A 12,433-nucleotide genomic window follows, 5' to 3' on the forward strand; every position below is an offset into this window, starting at 1 on the left:
GTAGGTAAAAAAAATATAGAATAGTACGAAAGACTGGTAATCTACGAAACGTATGTTTCGAATACGTTGGTAAATTGCAATGGCACTCGATTTCTAGTATCATATTTAAATTTATAATTTAAAGGATCACGCAAGAGAATCGAAGCCGATTAGTTTGATAAATGTTTGTTCTAGCATAATAGAACGAAGTATATGACATATACGTTCGTTTTACAAAATACAAAATTTAATATATCCGTTACTTAATCTCGACTATTCGAGAATATAGAATTATCGCCTGATAATTTAATCCATGCGCTTAATTCAATTGTCTTCGGTTGTAGAAGCGAAACGTTTGTAATTTTAGATTATTAGTTCAACGAAATCTATGGGATAATTTTTCGAATTGCTTAATCATTTTTACCATTTTGTCGCAAGTTAAAGCAAATGGATACCGGTCGCGATTAAACGAAATATGAAACGTATCAGGTACTCATATCGGTGAGCAATTTTTTCTCTCTCGTGTACAGAATTGGGAATCCTTTAACAGTCATCGATTTAACGTTCCCAACAAACAAAATGTAAAATACTACGTACACGCGTGTTAATCCATTTTCGAGTTAATAAATGTTTTTCACTGACGTTTATGAATGAAAACTTTCCCAAACACGATAGTGCGATCGAAACGGATGGGTCAGACTGACATGTACCGGATAGATACTGAATTTTTAAAAGCTACTTGTTGCGAACACAGATACTATACTGACATATTCTGTCGGACAAAGTTTGTTCAATTCTGAATGAAGCGTTGAATGCTGAACTGTTTGAATTGCTCTTTCCATTTACCAGCATCGACGCAGCTGATTGTACCGCGCGCCTATCGCTGTATTATCGCTATCCGATTACGGATTTTCGACGAATGCTCGATGATTCCTAAAACGAAATTATTAAATATCGTCAATTTAGAGTGACACGTCCGAAGAAGTAAAGTTCTTTCAAAATGTCCGTTTGAAGTAAAAAAATCTTAAATAGGGAATTTGCACGCGCGTTTTCCCGCATGAAAACCAGCGATTAGGAAACGCGCACAGGACTTTCTCGTTCTTCTTCGAAACAATAGCTGGCGAATGGCTGCTCGAAACCTATTCCGGAATCGAAGCTCGTTCAAAGGCCTGAACTGGAATTTAGCTTCTCCACGGTTGGGATCCGCGCGCGAGAGCCGATTCAAGGTGCAGTCACCTTTCTCGACCGGGGTGACCGTGGAATTCCACAGGGTACACTCGGCCGGAAAAATAATCTCGTCGCGCGAGCTTCTCATCTTTTCCAACCGAGCTCCGCCGAGTTGCAGCGCGATACACATGCGCAAGACCGCGTACAATGTGCAATCAACTAGACCAGCTAAACCGGCTAAATATATCTTTTGTACGATTTCTATGTTCTTTCACGCTACGGATGTTATTATAACGAGATTTTAAGTAATTTCACTCTCGACGAGCCCGTCTATCGGTTGTAAATGTCAGTATAGCGTTTTTGCGTTCCATAACGTAAAATTCATTCATTGCATGTATCTTATCATAAATTTGCCTTTCTGTGTTTTCGTAAGAGACGAAATGTGTTTTTTAACGTCAGCAACTAAAATTGTTGACACGAATTATTAATTTTAGTATACGAGCGTCGACCAAAAAGTTTGCTCGCTTACTTTAGAGAGCATTATATATATATATAGTTATCGATTATTATCTCAAAGTTGGCATTTCTTTTCCGTTTTATATCCTGAATAGGAAAAAGTTTGCGTAGACTCGAACTGGATAAAGAATGTCTCGAGTATCGTGTCACCAACGAGAATGCTTAACGTTGTTGGTTGGCCGATCGAAAGAGAGATATCGTTCGTGCTGTTTGAAACAGGATTTTGATGGTATCGAGGGACGAATTTAAGACGTCTCTCAGTCACGGAACGTCGGTTACTTTCGATAACGAGCCGAACTATGGATCGTGGTTTTTCTCGTCGAAAGTTTGACTTTAGAAATTAGAACGACGTTTCTGACAACGTTCGATCGAATACCGATAAGCTGTTTTTATCGTATTGTAGTCACGTAATTGCAGTCGCGTAATTAGCAAACGGCGAGGCAGCGACAAACCCGAGACGAGGAAATACCAGTAAACTGAGTTATCCGAATGATACTCTGTACTTGACGAAGATACACTGTATTCCGACCGCGTGAAAAATGCATATACACCTGTTACAACCAAAGGAAATCTTTGTAAACGATATAGGTAATGTTATTTACAATCTCGAGATATATAATATCGCAGATATTCTTTTATACTTTTGAGTTTGATTTTAAAAACCAGCGGACGAACGAACGTGTCCGAAAAGAAATCGGGAGCTGTTCGAATATCGTTAGCTTACGATCGTTTTTCAATGCCTGTGGCTCTGTCTCACCGCGGCCTATCATTGTTCACGATATTCCGTATCTACACGGAACCAATAATTTTGCATCGAGATACCGAACACCCTACACCTTTAATGTCCACCTATGTCCCAGTGGGATAAAAACGACCGCCAGCTATTCTGAAATGTACACGGTTCTGAATAACAACGGAAAAGTCTGCTCGAGCTTCGATCGCTATCGAGTTGGCGGTGAAACGATCGCGGTTAAAGTACGAGTACACGTAAATCGTAAAATACGTTTCAATACGTTGATAAGTTTTTGCTTCTAGTCGGTTAACAGCTGGCCGGGCGACCAGAATCGTGTATAGGTATCGTGTCTTGCCAATCGATTTTCACGACGGGTACAGCATTGCACGACAACCGAAATTTCTAGCTTTATCGTAAAATTCTTTACACTCTGAGGTATTTCCTTGCCTTTTTCCCTTTCTCCTCTTTTTTTTCTGGTCGTCGCAGTGAAATAGTGAGTTTAAAAAGCAAAAGTTTAGCAGCCAGGGAAGCTTACAGGCTGTCGAGACACTTTGATTAGCGATACAGCAGCTTCGAACGGTAATCTTTATAGCAGGAATTTCGACGTTGGCAATGATATACGTATCTGCATCGACGAGACGCTACAAATTAATTTTTAAATTTTAACGATCGAAGACCTACGACTTGTACGATTCGCTGAACTATGTCACGCGTCTACATATTCACGCTTCGTTTGGAAAATAAAATTCGCTCCATTAAAATATACTATATATAGTTACGATTCTACGTCGAACGAGAATACATCTCTTACGATACACATTTTATTCTCCACAAATGAAAGCGTCTTCTAATAGTTCGATTTGTTAATGCAGCCATTGTCCGATGCCAGAAAATCGAAGGATCTTTCGATGAACGTTCGACAGCATACGTGTAGCTTTAGCTATCAACTAGAACGTCGACTCGTTGTTGAACCGGAGCGAGGTTGAAACGAATAAGCGAAATGTACGTTCTATCGAATGAAACGCATGGAAATTAACATAGAAATTTCTTCTGTTCTGCAGTTCAAACTTTTCTTTAGAAGTAGAGAATAGAATAATAACGGTAGTACGAGTCAAAGACACACGGACTTAAATAGAAAATTGTTTCAAGCGCTTGTTTTAAGTACAATTGGATGGCGATCCGAAAGAGCGTGAGACAGTGTTGTCGTCCTGAATAGTTGAAGCCTAAGTTCACGATCAAGTTCCAGTTTCACGAAAGTTCCTTCCGGTCCAAGAAAGTTCGTTATACATTTATGTTCCAGATTCGCGAAGGAGAATATTCCAGTCGAGCGATTATTCTCGGTAGTCAACTTCGTCCAAGTTACTTTCGATCTTGAAGGTTCCTTTGATTTCATCACGTAGGTTGTGAACTTGAGACCGTCCTTTGTTGTGATATTTCACGGTTTAGGTATAATTAAGCGGTCGACTTTTTATTATATCTGAAAGTACACGAGCACATGCAGCGGAGTTTCGTGCGAGCGTTCATTTATTACGAATCGTACTCAGAAAATAGGTGTTCTATTACAAATTCGTACATTTTTTCTTTGTACACGACTAAATTTAAAAAATATCTTTACAATAATTTACAAGGTTAATCAGCTCGACTCTTCTGGGAGAAAAAATGTACAAATCTCAAGGAAATGTAAAAAAGCAGTCGGTTGTTTCCTTAAATAATACAGAAAATACAAAGATAGATATAAAGTTATCTAAAACCACGCCAATAAATACGAAATATATGATACATACGTATAACGTATGATACCAGCCGGGCATATACGATACAACGAATGATCGAAACGCTTAGTAGAGCATTCCGAATACGACTCGGCGTCTTTCTTCTCAAGTTATTCGCTTTCTAAGGCGCTTGAAAATTCACCGCGATTCTCACCATGAGCGCGGTATGATTCCCGAAATGATTTCGTCGGATCGTTCGCGAGCGACAGCGACGAGAAGGGAGCGTAACCGACGAGTCTCGTTTCTTTGGATTTCGATTCGGTTGTTTCGCTCTACGAACTTTTCAGAATTACGTTTACAAACGAGGTGCTTATACGGTTCGAACATTGGCACGTTCGTCGAACGTCGTTCTCAGCAAGTTCGTCTGGAACTTTCATCTTCCTTCAACCTTCTTCTCTTCTGCTTTCGCCTTTACGAATTCTTCGCGAAAGATCTTCAAAGTCATCGATGTGTCGAACATGCGATTTTCTTTCTGTTCACGACGAAGACGACCGTTCTATAGTTGCGCGTAAAACCATTGCGGTAACGTACACTGAACTCGTCTTCCGTTGGTCTTTTCGACACAGTTCTTCACGGACGTTTCACAGGCGCGCGTTTCAATCTGATCCATCTTGCCTCGTAGAGTCGGTTTCCTTTTACCGTGAAGTCCTTGGAGCGCTCTTAGAGTCACTGAACTATCGTGAGGCGAACGTAACGTCCACGTCTAACGAAACGTATCGATACCTTCTGATAATTCTCGATAGCCGGTCGGCCTTTCTTCCTATCGACCAATTTTCTTCGGCATCGTGACGTTTTCATTATCGACTCTCTCGTTTGATTCGCATGCGCGATTAATCCTCCTTTCTCTTCTTATTTCCATCGGATATACTCTTGTTCTTCGTATTCCTGACGCGAAGCATCGTTTCCGTTAAAATAACTCGCGTATCTTTCTATACGTTCCTTTCGGTTGTTCTTTGCAGCAAAAATTGGAGATTTCTCGTTGAGCCGTTACAACGACGCGATACAATCGACGTTCAGAGAAACTGCATCGACCAAAACGTTGTAATTTGATTGAAATTGGTGTTGGCCGATCCCAGCGAAGACTGGCAGACAGGTGATTGGAATGTACCGGTATCGGTTAATTACTTGTCGATATTGTTCACCGATGTCCGTCGTAATCAGTCTTCGATTTGATTTAGTCGTGAGTTGGCCAATTCCATCGCGATTGCATCGATATCGTTCGCTGGCTAACGCTTCGATGCATCTTTGCCTCTTCGACCGTATCACGTGCGTGCGCGAAAATCGGACGGAGACGCGTAAACTGCGGTCTATTTGAATCTCGTTCACCCGCCAGATAGTCTCTATTCGACGTTCGAATTCAGTCTTCGATTCAATTCGCTCGGCCTATCCGCGCTCTGGCCTTCTCCGAAACGAGTTCACCTTGTTCCCGTTTTCGTGCTGCGTATCTTTACGCTCGATAAGTTCCTATTTCGCCCATGTCCAGCCCGTCGCGTATCTCCATCTCCATCTGAAGATCTCGGTGCTTGTCGGACCGATGAGGGACGGATTGCAGGCCTACGTCCCGATCGCGACTCCTCTCGCGAGCTGACGATCTGTCTTTCTCGCGTGGGAAATGATGGAACTGATGAGTCGCGTGGCCGTTCATAGGCAGGGTAGGGTAGGAAGATTGGCTGCAGGACGATTGGTGTCTGGAAGGAAGGGGCGGAGGCGCACGATGGTGTCCGGGTATACCGTTTTGAAGCCTCGAGTCGTTCTGCGTTCTTTCCGAGGAGCTGTCGGTGTCGCGAGGTGGCAGATGGGGCGGTTGCGGCGTGCGGCGTAAAGAGTGATTGGAGTAATGTAACCTGGCGCCGGTCGACGAGCAATTATCGCCGGCGACGCTCAATGGCGTGGAGCCGTCCTCTATAGCGGCGGCAGCACGATGTCCGGACGTGCCGGAATTGGGCAGCGTTCCCGGACGGCGCATTTGACGCGCCGTCTCCCCGTCGATGTAGGTGAAGCCTTCAGCGAGAGTAGTGCTGCCATGGGGCAAGAACCACACACCGCCGGTTCCAGGGCTCGCCGCCCGAAGTTCTAGCTACAGTTCCGTTACAGGTATAGGTTTAATACCCGCCGCTATCTGCGAATGCTGTTGCTGTTGTTGTTGTTGTTGCTGTTGTTGCAGCTGCTGCTGTTGAAGATGGTGATGGTGATGATGAGAAGGGATCTGTTGCGACTGAGGTTGATGATGATGGTGGTGATGGTGAGTGGACGCGGATCTGACCATGTACTCGTCCTCGGAGAAAGTTTTTTGATACTCGTGTTCCTTGCGGGAAATGCCGCGATTCTTCCATTTGTAGTCCTTCAAGGCGTCCCTGACGTGTCTACGACATCTGTAGTAGAGGATCAGAGCCAAGCCGGTGAGCAAGGCAAGGCCAGCGACGCTTAAAGTCGCTAACAATGCTTGTTTCCGGGGATCGGAGAAGGCGCAGCCTAGTTCGTCAGGTGTCATACCCTTGATGGGTTTCCCTTTTGATTCAGGAGGTTCCGCGCATAATACCGGACTAGAGTTTCTCGGGACGAGAACCTCGGCTAGCCAGAGCAAGCTACAATCGCAGACCAAGGGATTCTCGCTTAAATCCAGTCGACGCAGTTCGTTCCAGGCTACCAAAGACTCTGAGAAGCCGGTGAACGCGTTGTCACGTAGCATTAAATGCCTCAAGTTGGGTAAACCGGCCAGAGAACCGTCCTCCATTGTAGTCAACCGTTTGTTGCTGTTCAACACCAGGGTCTCTAAATTGGCGTTGTCCGAGAATGCACCCCGTTCGACGGTGATTAACAATTTCGCCGCGGATATATCCAGCTTCTTCAACTTGGATAGGCCTTGAAAGGCACCGGATCTCAGAGTCGTGAAGAAGTTTTGACCCAAGGTGAGTTCTTCGAGGCGAGGCAGAACCGCCAACTGTTTCGTCGGTACTTCTCGTAACTTGTTTCCATCCAGTTCCAACGTACGCAAAGCGTTTAAGCCTCGAAAAGCACCGTCGCTGATGTTATCTAAACCAGCACCGGTAATATCCAGCACGGTCAACTGTTCCAATCCCTTGAACGCATCATCCGGAAGCGACGAGAAGGCGTTCCATCCTATATGCAACTCAGCCAAGGCGTTCAACGGCGCGAGAGCTGGCGACGGGATGGTTCTCAACTGATTATCGTCCAGATGCAACACTCTCAGCGTACCCAATTTTTGAAAAGCTCCTGGCTCTACCTTCGATATGCGATTCTTTCCCAAGTCTAGTTCCTCCAACTTTGATAACGAGGCAAACAGACCGTTCTTCAGACTTTCCAAGTAGTTGTCCCGTAGATTCAGTACAGTCAGAGATTTCAGACCTTGAAACGTCTTCTCGGTCAACGCTGAGATCTTGTTGTGTCTGAGATGAAGCTCCACCAGTTGCTTTTGCGCGTCGAAACTCCCGTTGGGAATGGTAAACAGGTGATTGCTCGATAGATCGACGTTTTTCAGGTCCCCGTAGAATTGAAACGCCGCCGCGTCCACTATCTTTATCCGATTTTCCTTCAACACTATCCGCTGGATACTCGGGTTCAGGGCGATCGGTATGACGTCCAAATTCGCGCCTATACAGGATACCACGAGGTTGTCGTCGTCGCAGATGCAGCCGTTTGGACAGATCGCAGCCGTTCCGAGCGCGAACGTGACAGCCAGGACGAGCAGGTGCAACAGCGTAGCCGATACGGTCACACGGCAGCGTGGCGTCTGCGAACGATAAACAAGAAACTTTTTATTAAGTAGGTTCACTGACTACGGCTTATCGTCGAACGTGATTTAATTTAATTTATCGTCGAGTTTTCTACCAAGACTTGGTCAAACTATCGTAGACCCGCGATCGTCGACTACCGTGATCGACGCAAACGAGCAAAGTTATCTTTGCTTCGGCTTAAGTTTAGTAGATCAACTTCTATACGTTATGCCTTCCACTTATTCCTTCGTACGGAATTATTCGTTTTTCGACTATACAGACTAGCCTGTACATAATTACGAAGATCACGGATATTTTTTGATCCATTCAATCCTATCGGAACTTGAAATCTATTTCGAAAGATTGGAAGCTTCTCAGAGAGGATAACGCGTAGTAGAAACGAATCCTAGAGAAGATTCGCCCGAAAAGCTAGGTGGGTTGGGTTCAACCGCGATGAACGTCCCGTGAAATTAGGCTCGCTGTTCTGCGTACGTATGTTAATCTGTACATGAAATGCGCGGAAAACACGAGAGGGCTTGCTTTTAACGGTGCTGTACGATTGCGACGTGTCAGCCGCATTTAAGGCTAAAAACGGGTGCGTCATTAGGAAAGGATTATACGCTCGCAATACCGAACTTACTTGCGAGGTCACCGCGGCACTCGACTCCATTACTCATTTCCCATTTCAGCCGTATCACGAGATTCAGCCGCCATTTAATAAATCGAGGTCCTCGAACGTGCTCTGATATTATTTATTCGAGCATTTCTGCATACTTGCTGGCAGCACGCACGTGTTTCGTGTGCAAATCTTTAGCGGCGTGTGTGCTGAATAAATCGACGGCACGCTCGCAGATGCCGAGTATGATTAGGCGACGTTGTAATTTCATGAAAATATCGCCGAGAGTCTTAACCTAAGTGACCATATTCGACCTCTTTGTTATCGTTTCTAATCAAATGTAATATGCAAATGTCATCGCTTTTTGGTTTTTATTTAACGAGCCTTGCTAGCGTTATTCGATTGTTGGTTGGTGTCGGTTAAATTTGATCATGATTTTTATAAAAATAAAATATCATAAATTCGATTGATTTACCGGGATCGTGAGTCTACTATCCACATCTACCCTATCCCTATCTATCGTGGGCTCCATGCGTAAATAAATCATGCAAATGCGTAAATAACGTAACGTAATTCTAACGAGATATAATTAACGAAAAATTTATCGCTGCTTGTGACTTGTATTATTTCCAAACACGTGATATCCGTAACGTTACAAACACACGTTCATCGCAATACGTATAACTTCCTTTCAATATTTTCAATTTAACACGGACCGAATTGCTTCTATTCGTGTATTATTTACTGTTCAGCAATCAGTCGACCGTATTCCATGATTCAACATGATTAAAATTAATACCATACTTGTAACTACAATTATAACATAAAGTAATATAATATCGGTAAAATGTATCATATTCGTAAACATTTTTAGGTGTTAAATAAAGGATATAAAAGAGATGGGAACATTTCGAAATAATTAATTTCAGTACTGTTTTCTGTGCTACGAGTTTTAAAAAAAGCAGCGCAGTAGCAGCTACGAGTCGAGAGCAACTCGTTAATTTAGAAACAGAGCTTCCCTCTTTCATTAAAAAAAAAAAAAGAAAAAAAGTAAATGGAAAATAACGCTCTGGATTTATATTCATATAAATAAAGCGCTAAACGTATTGCTCGCAAAATGATCGAACTCGCAAAATGGACACAAGTTTTGATTACTTTAAGACCGGTAGACAGCTTTCTCTCTTTGAGGTCAGCTGTATTCGAATGGGAAGGAAAACAGCACTTCGACGTTGCGGCAGGTCGATACAATTATAAACTCGACAACGAACAAGGGGCAAAAGAAATTATGCAGTGTGTATGGAAGAAACGAAAGCGTTTCGTATTCGTGGAAACTTCGGCCGACAGGTTGTTCGCCGTGGTGATTATTAGGAACGCCGCATTGCTCAAGTTATACGTAGAGTTAACGACATCGCTGTCGCGTTAATCGCGTGAACGACGTGTTAATCAATCACAACGACAATAATAATAGCGACGTTTAATAGCGATAGGGGAGACGGGCTTTTATCGCGGCGAGAAACGAGCCAATAAAAATGTGACACCTGCTAAAACAGGATGAGAGCCTCCGCTAAAAGCGGCTTTGCAGTCTGACCTAATACGAATTATAATAGGGTTAGCCAGAGATAACGGTGCGGTTACTCGGTGTTGCGTGAGTTCACGAGCATATAATTACGATTGCGTTGAGATGCTAATGGCGTATTGTTTCAGTCACGGAAGCAACCGGCAATATTATCGCGGTATGTTTGGTTAAATTATCTTGTATTAATCCAAAGTCACGTACAGTGATGATTTGAATTTCGATTCAAGAATTATGTTTATCGATGATCGTGACAACGTGCACGTCGAAATATTACTTATTTCTACTGATATTTCTATCAGTCTATCAGACTATCGAAAGTTGCGTCTTGGCAAAGTTAATAAAACTTGCTACAAAAAGAGAAGAAAATACGTAATGTTCGTTAACGCCTATGGATAGCGTATGGCAGGTTATATGCTACAAAACAACCTGTTATATAACATTGTTTTACTATGTGCGTAGATATATCGCAGCATAGATGTATTAGCTTAACAGATGTTTTGTTATTGTGGCTTATCGTGGCACGTGTTTGATCCTCGTTGTTGGTTGTATTAATGTAAAATCATATGGTTGAATGAGTCCGGTAAATTATTATGGATATCAGATGAGCAATTAATCAGAGTAAAAATAATAAGCGTGCACGAGGTTGTATGAACTTGCATTGTTCTTGTCACTGCTGGCAAACAACGGCAGCGATCGTTAATTCTGTTGCGTGAAATTACCATAAATGCGGTGCCGGAGTGTCATCGAGATTTTATCCGACTGTCACTGTTTTCTCACATGGAAATTTAATCGCACGTTACAAGTAATTTATCGTTTTCCAAGATTTATCGAACGCTTTCGTTCCGAAGTTAATGAACAGAACGATAAAATTTGCAGCAGACTCGAGAAGTTTTTACTAACGTAGGCAATCGTAAAAAGCCAATCACACGAATTCTCTCGATAAGATGAATTTTACGAGTAGCGATATGATCTATACACTCTTAAAGATATCTCATTTTTTTTATCATAGATTACTTCTCCTTCCTGAAATTTATTAATTTTTTTACGTGGTAGGAATATCGCATGTTGTATCACGTTTTAAGCACACCTGCTGTATTTTGCCCATTCTTCATAATAATGTTCATACCGATATAACACTATTAATCTGTATTAACTAAATATCTATGATCTGATCTAATTAGAGTATCGTATTAGATTGGTGTATATGAAATTTGTATACGTATTTGTACATGTAATTTGCCCGTATCGTGTATTTAATAAATATGACTTTATACGCATTAACGACGAAGTAAGTTCAAATGGCTTCGTCCTTCTTAACTTTTATCACTATATATATTACGTATGTATACGTTACAAAATAACGAAACCGTCATATTCCAATGACAGTTAAAAAAAAAAAAATTACTCTGGTAGAAACATTAAAGACTAGAAACTAATGTTGATTTCGATCGATCGCGTCTAACATATGTTTACTTCTCAAAATTCCTCCAACTAATAGCTACTAATTACGCTATACTCCGATCGTTTCCGTACGTCGATCACCAACACACCAAAGGACCCGATGCTATCTAATCGAGCAAATGGTCGATCAACAGAGAACCGAACGCAGACGCTGGACTCCTCGTGGATCTCGTCAGCCGCTTTAATTCGCGCAGTCTGTTGGAGAATAACGTGGCCACGCGTTTGTACCATTCTATCGCGATAAAATCTTGGGTCTCGTAACGAGCACGCTTTTCCAAGACGCGCCCCAGGGTCCATCGGGCAACGGCTCTTCGGACGAAGAACATCGCGCGTCGATATCGCGTATAACGTGACACTTAGACGAGAGGTTTTTGTCTTAATTACTGCGCAACTAATTGCAGCCAGATAACAGCGCTGAGAATACGTCAGACGTCTCGACTTATCGTTCGTACTAATCATACCGACCTCGGACGGCGGCAGGGTGAAAGGGCTGGAACGGAGGGTGGCTGCGAATCGGTGTTCGGGAGAGGGATAACGTCACGCGTACCACCGCTTTCGGGGTGAACACGTCAGATTTAACTGGATGTAATTAGCGATTACAAATTACCCTTTTGTCCATTAGCGCGACCGCGATACACGCGGCAGATTTGCACAGCTGCCGCTGCGAATGAACATGCTCTATGGACAGGAGCTTCCGCAGCCCTCTCCCTCTTCGTCTGTCTCTTTATCTCGCACATACACACCAACTGTCTTTTTCCGTTTAGATGCTCGCGAACGTACAACGTTCTCCAAGTTACCGAAAACAAGAGTCGGAGTTGTGAAATCCGTGGGAGCTTTTCGAAACGTCAGTCATTTAGCACAACGTTTTCATCCCTCTGT

General features: G+C 42.9%; 1 protein-coding gene across 3 annotated transcripts in view; it reads right to left on the reverse strand.

Moving 5' to 3' along the window:
• Positions 1–3,524: 3,524 nt before the first annotated feature.
• Positions 3,525–12,433, reverse strand: part of LOC117237772 (insulin-like growth factor-binding protein complex acid labile subunit) — a 273,866-nt gene continuing 264,957 nt past the window's right edge. For 2 of the 3 annotated variants that reach the window (XM_033502097.1, XM_033502098.1), the window contains exon 4: positions 5,784–7,918. In XM_033502097.1, coding sequence (XP_033357988.1) covers positions 6,245–7,918 — 1,674 coding nt within the window. In that variant the 3' untranslated portion in view covers positions 5,784–6,244. Of the gene's footprint in view, positions 7,919–12,433 lie in introns of all 3 variants that reach the window. The other variant, XM_033502099.1, reaches the window with a different exon arrangement.

This window comes from Bombus vosnesenskii, unplaced genomic scaffold, assembly GCF_011952255.1.
Source record: "Bombus vosnesenskii isolate JDL3184/JDL3185 unplaced genomic scaffold, Bvos_JDL3184-5_v1.1 scf7180000013398, whole genome shotgun sequence".
NCBI lineage: Eukaryota > Metazoa > Arthropoda > Insecta > Hymenoptera > Apidae > Bombus > Bombus vosnesenskii.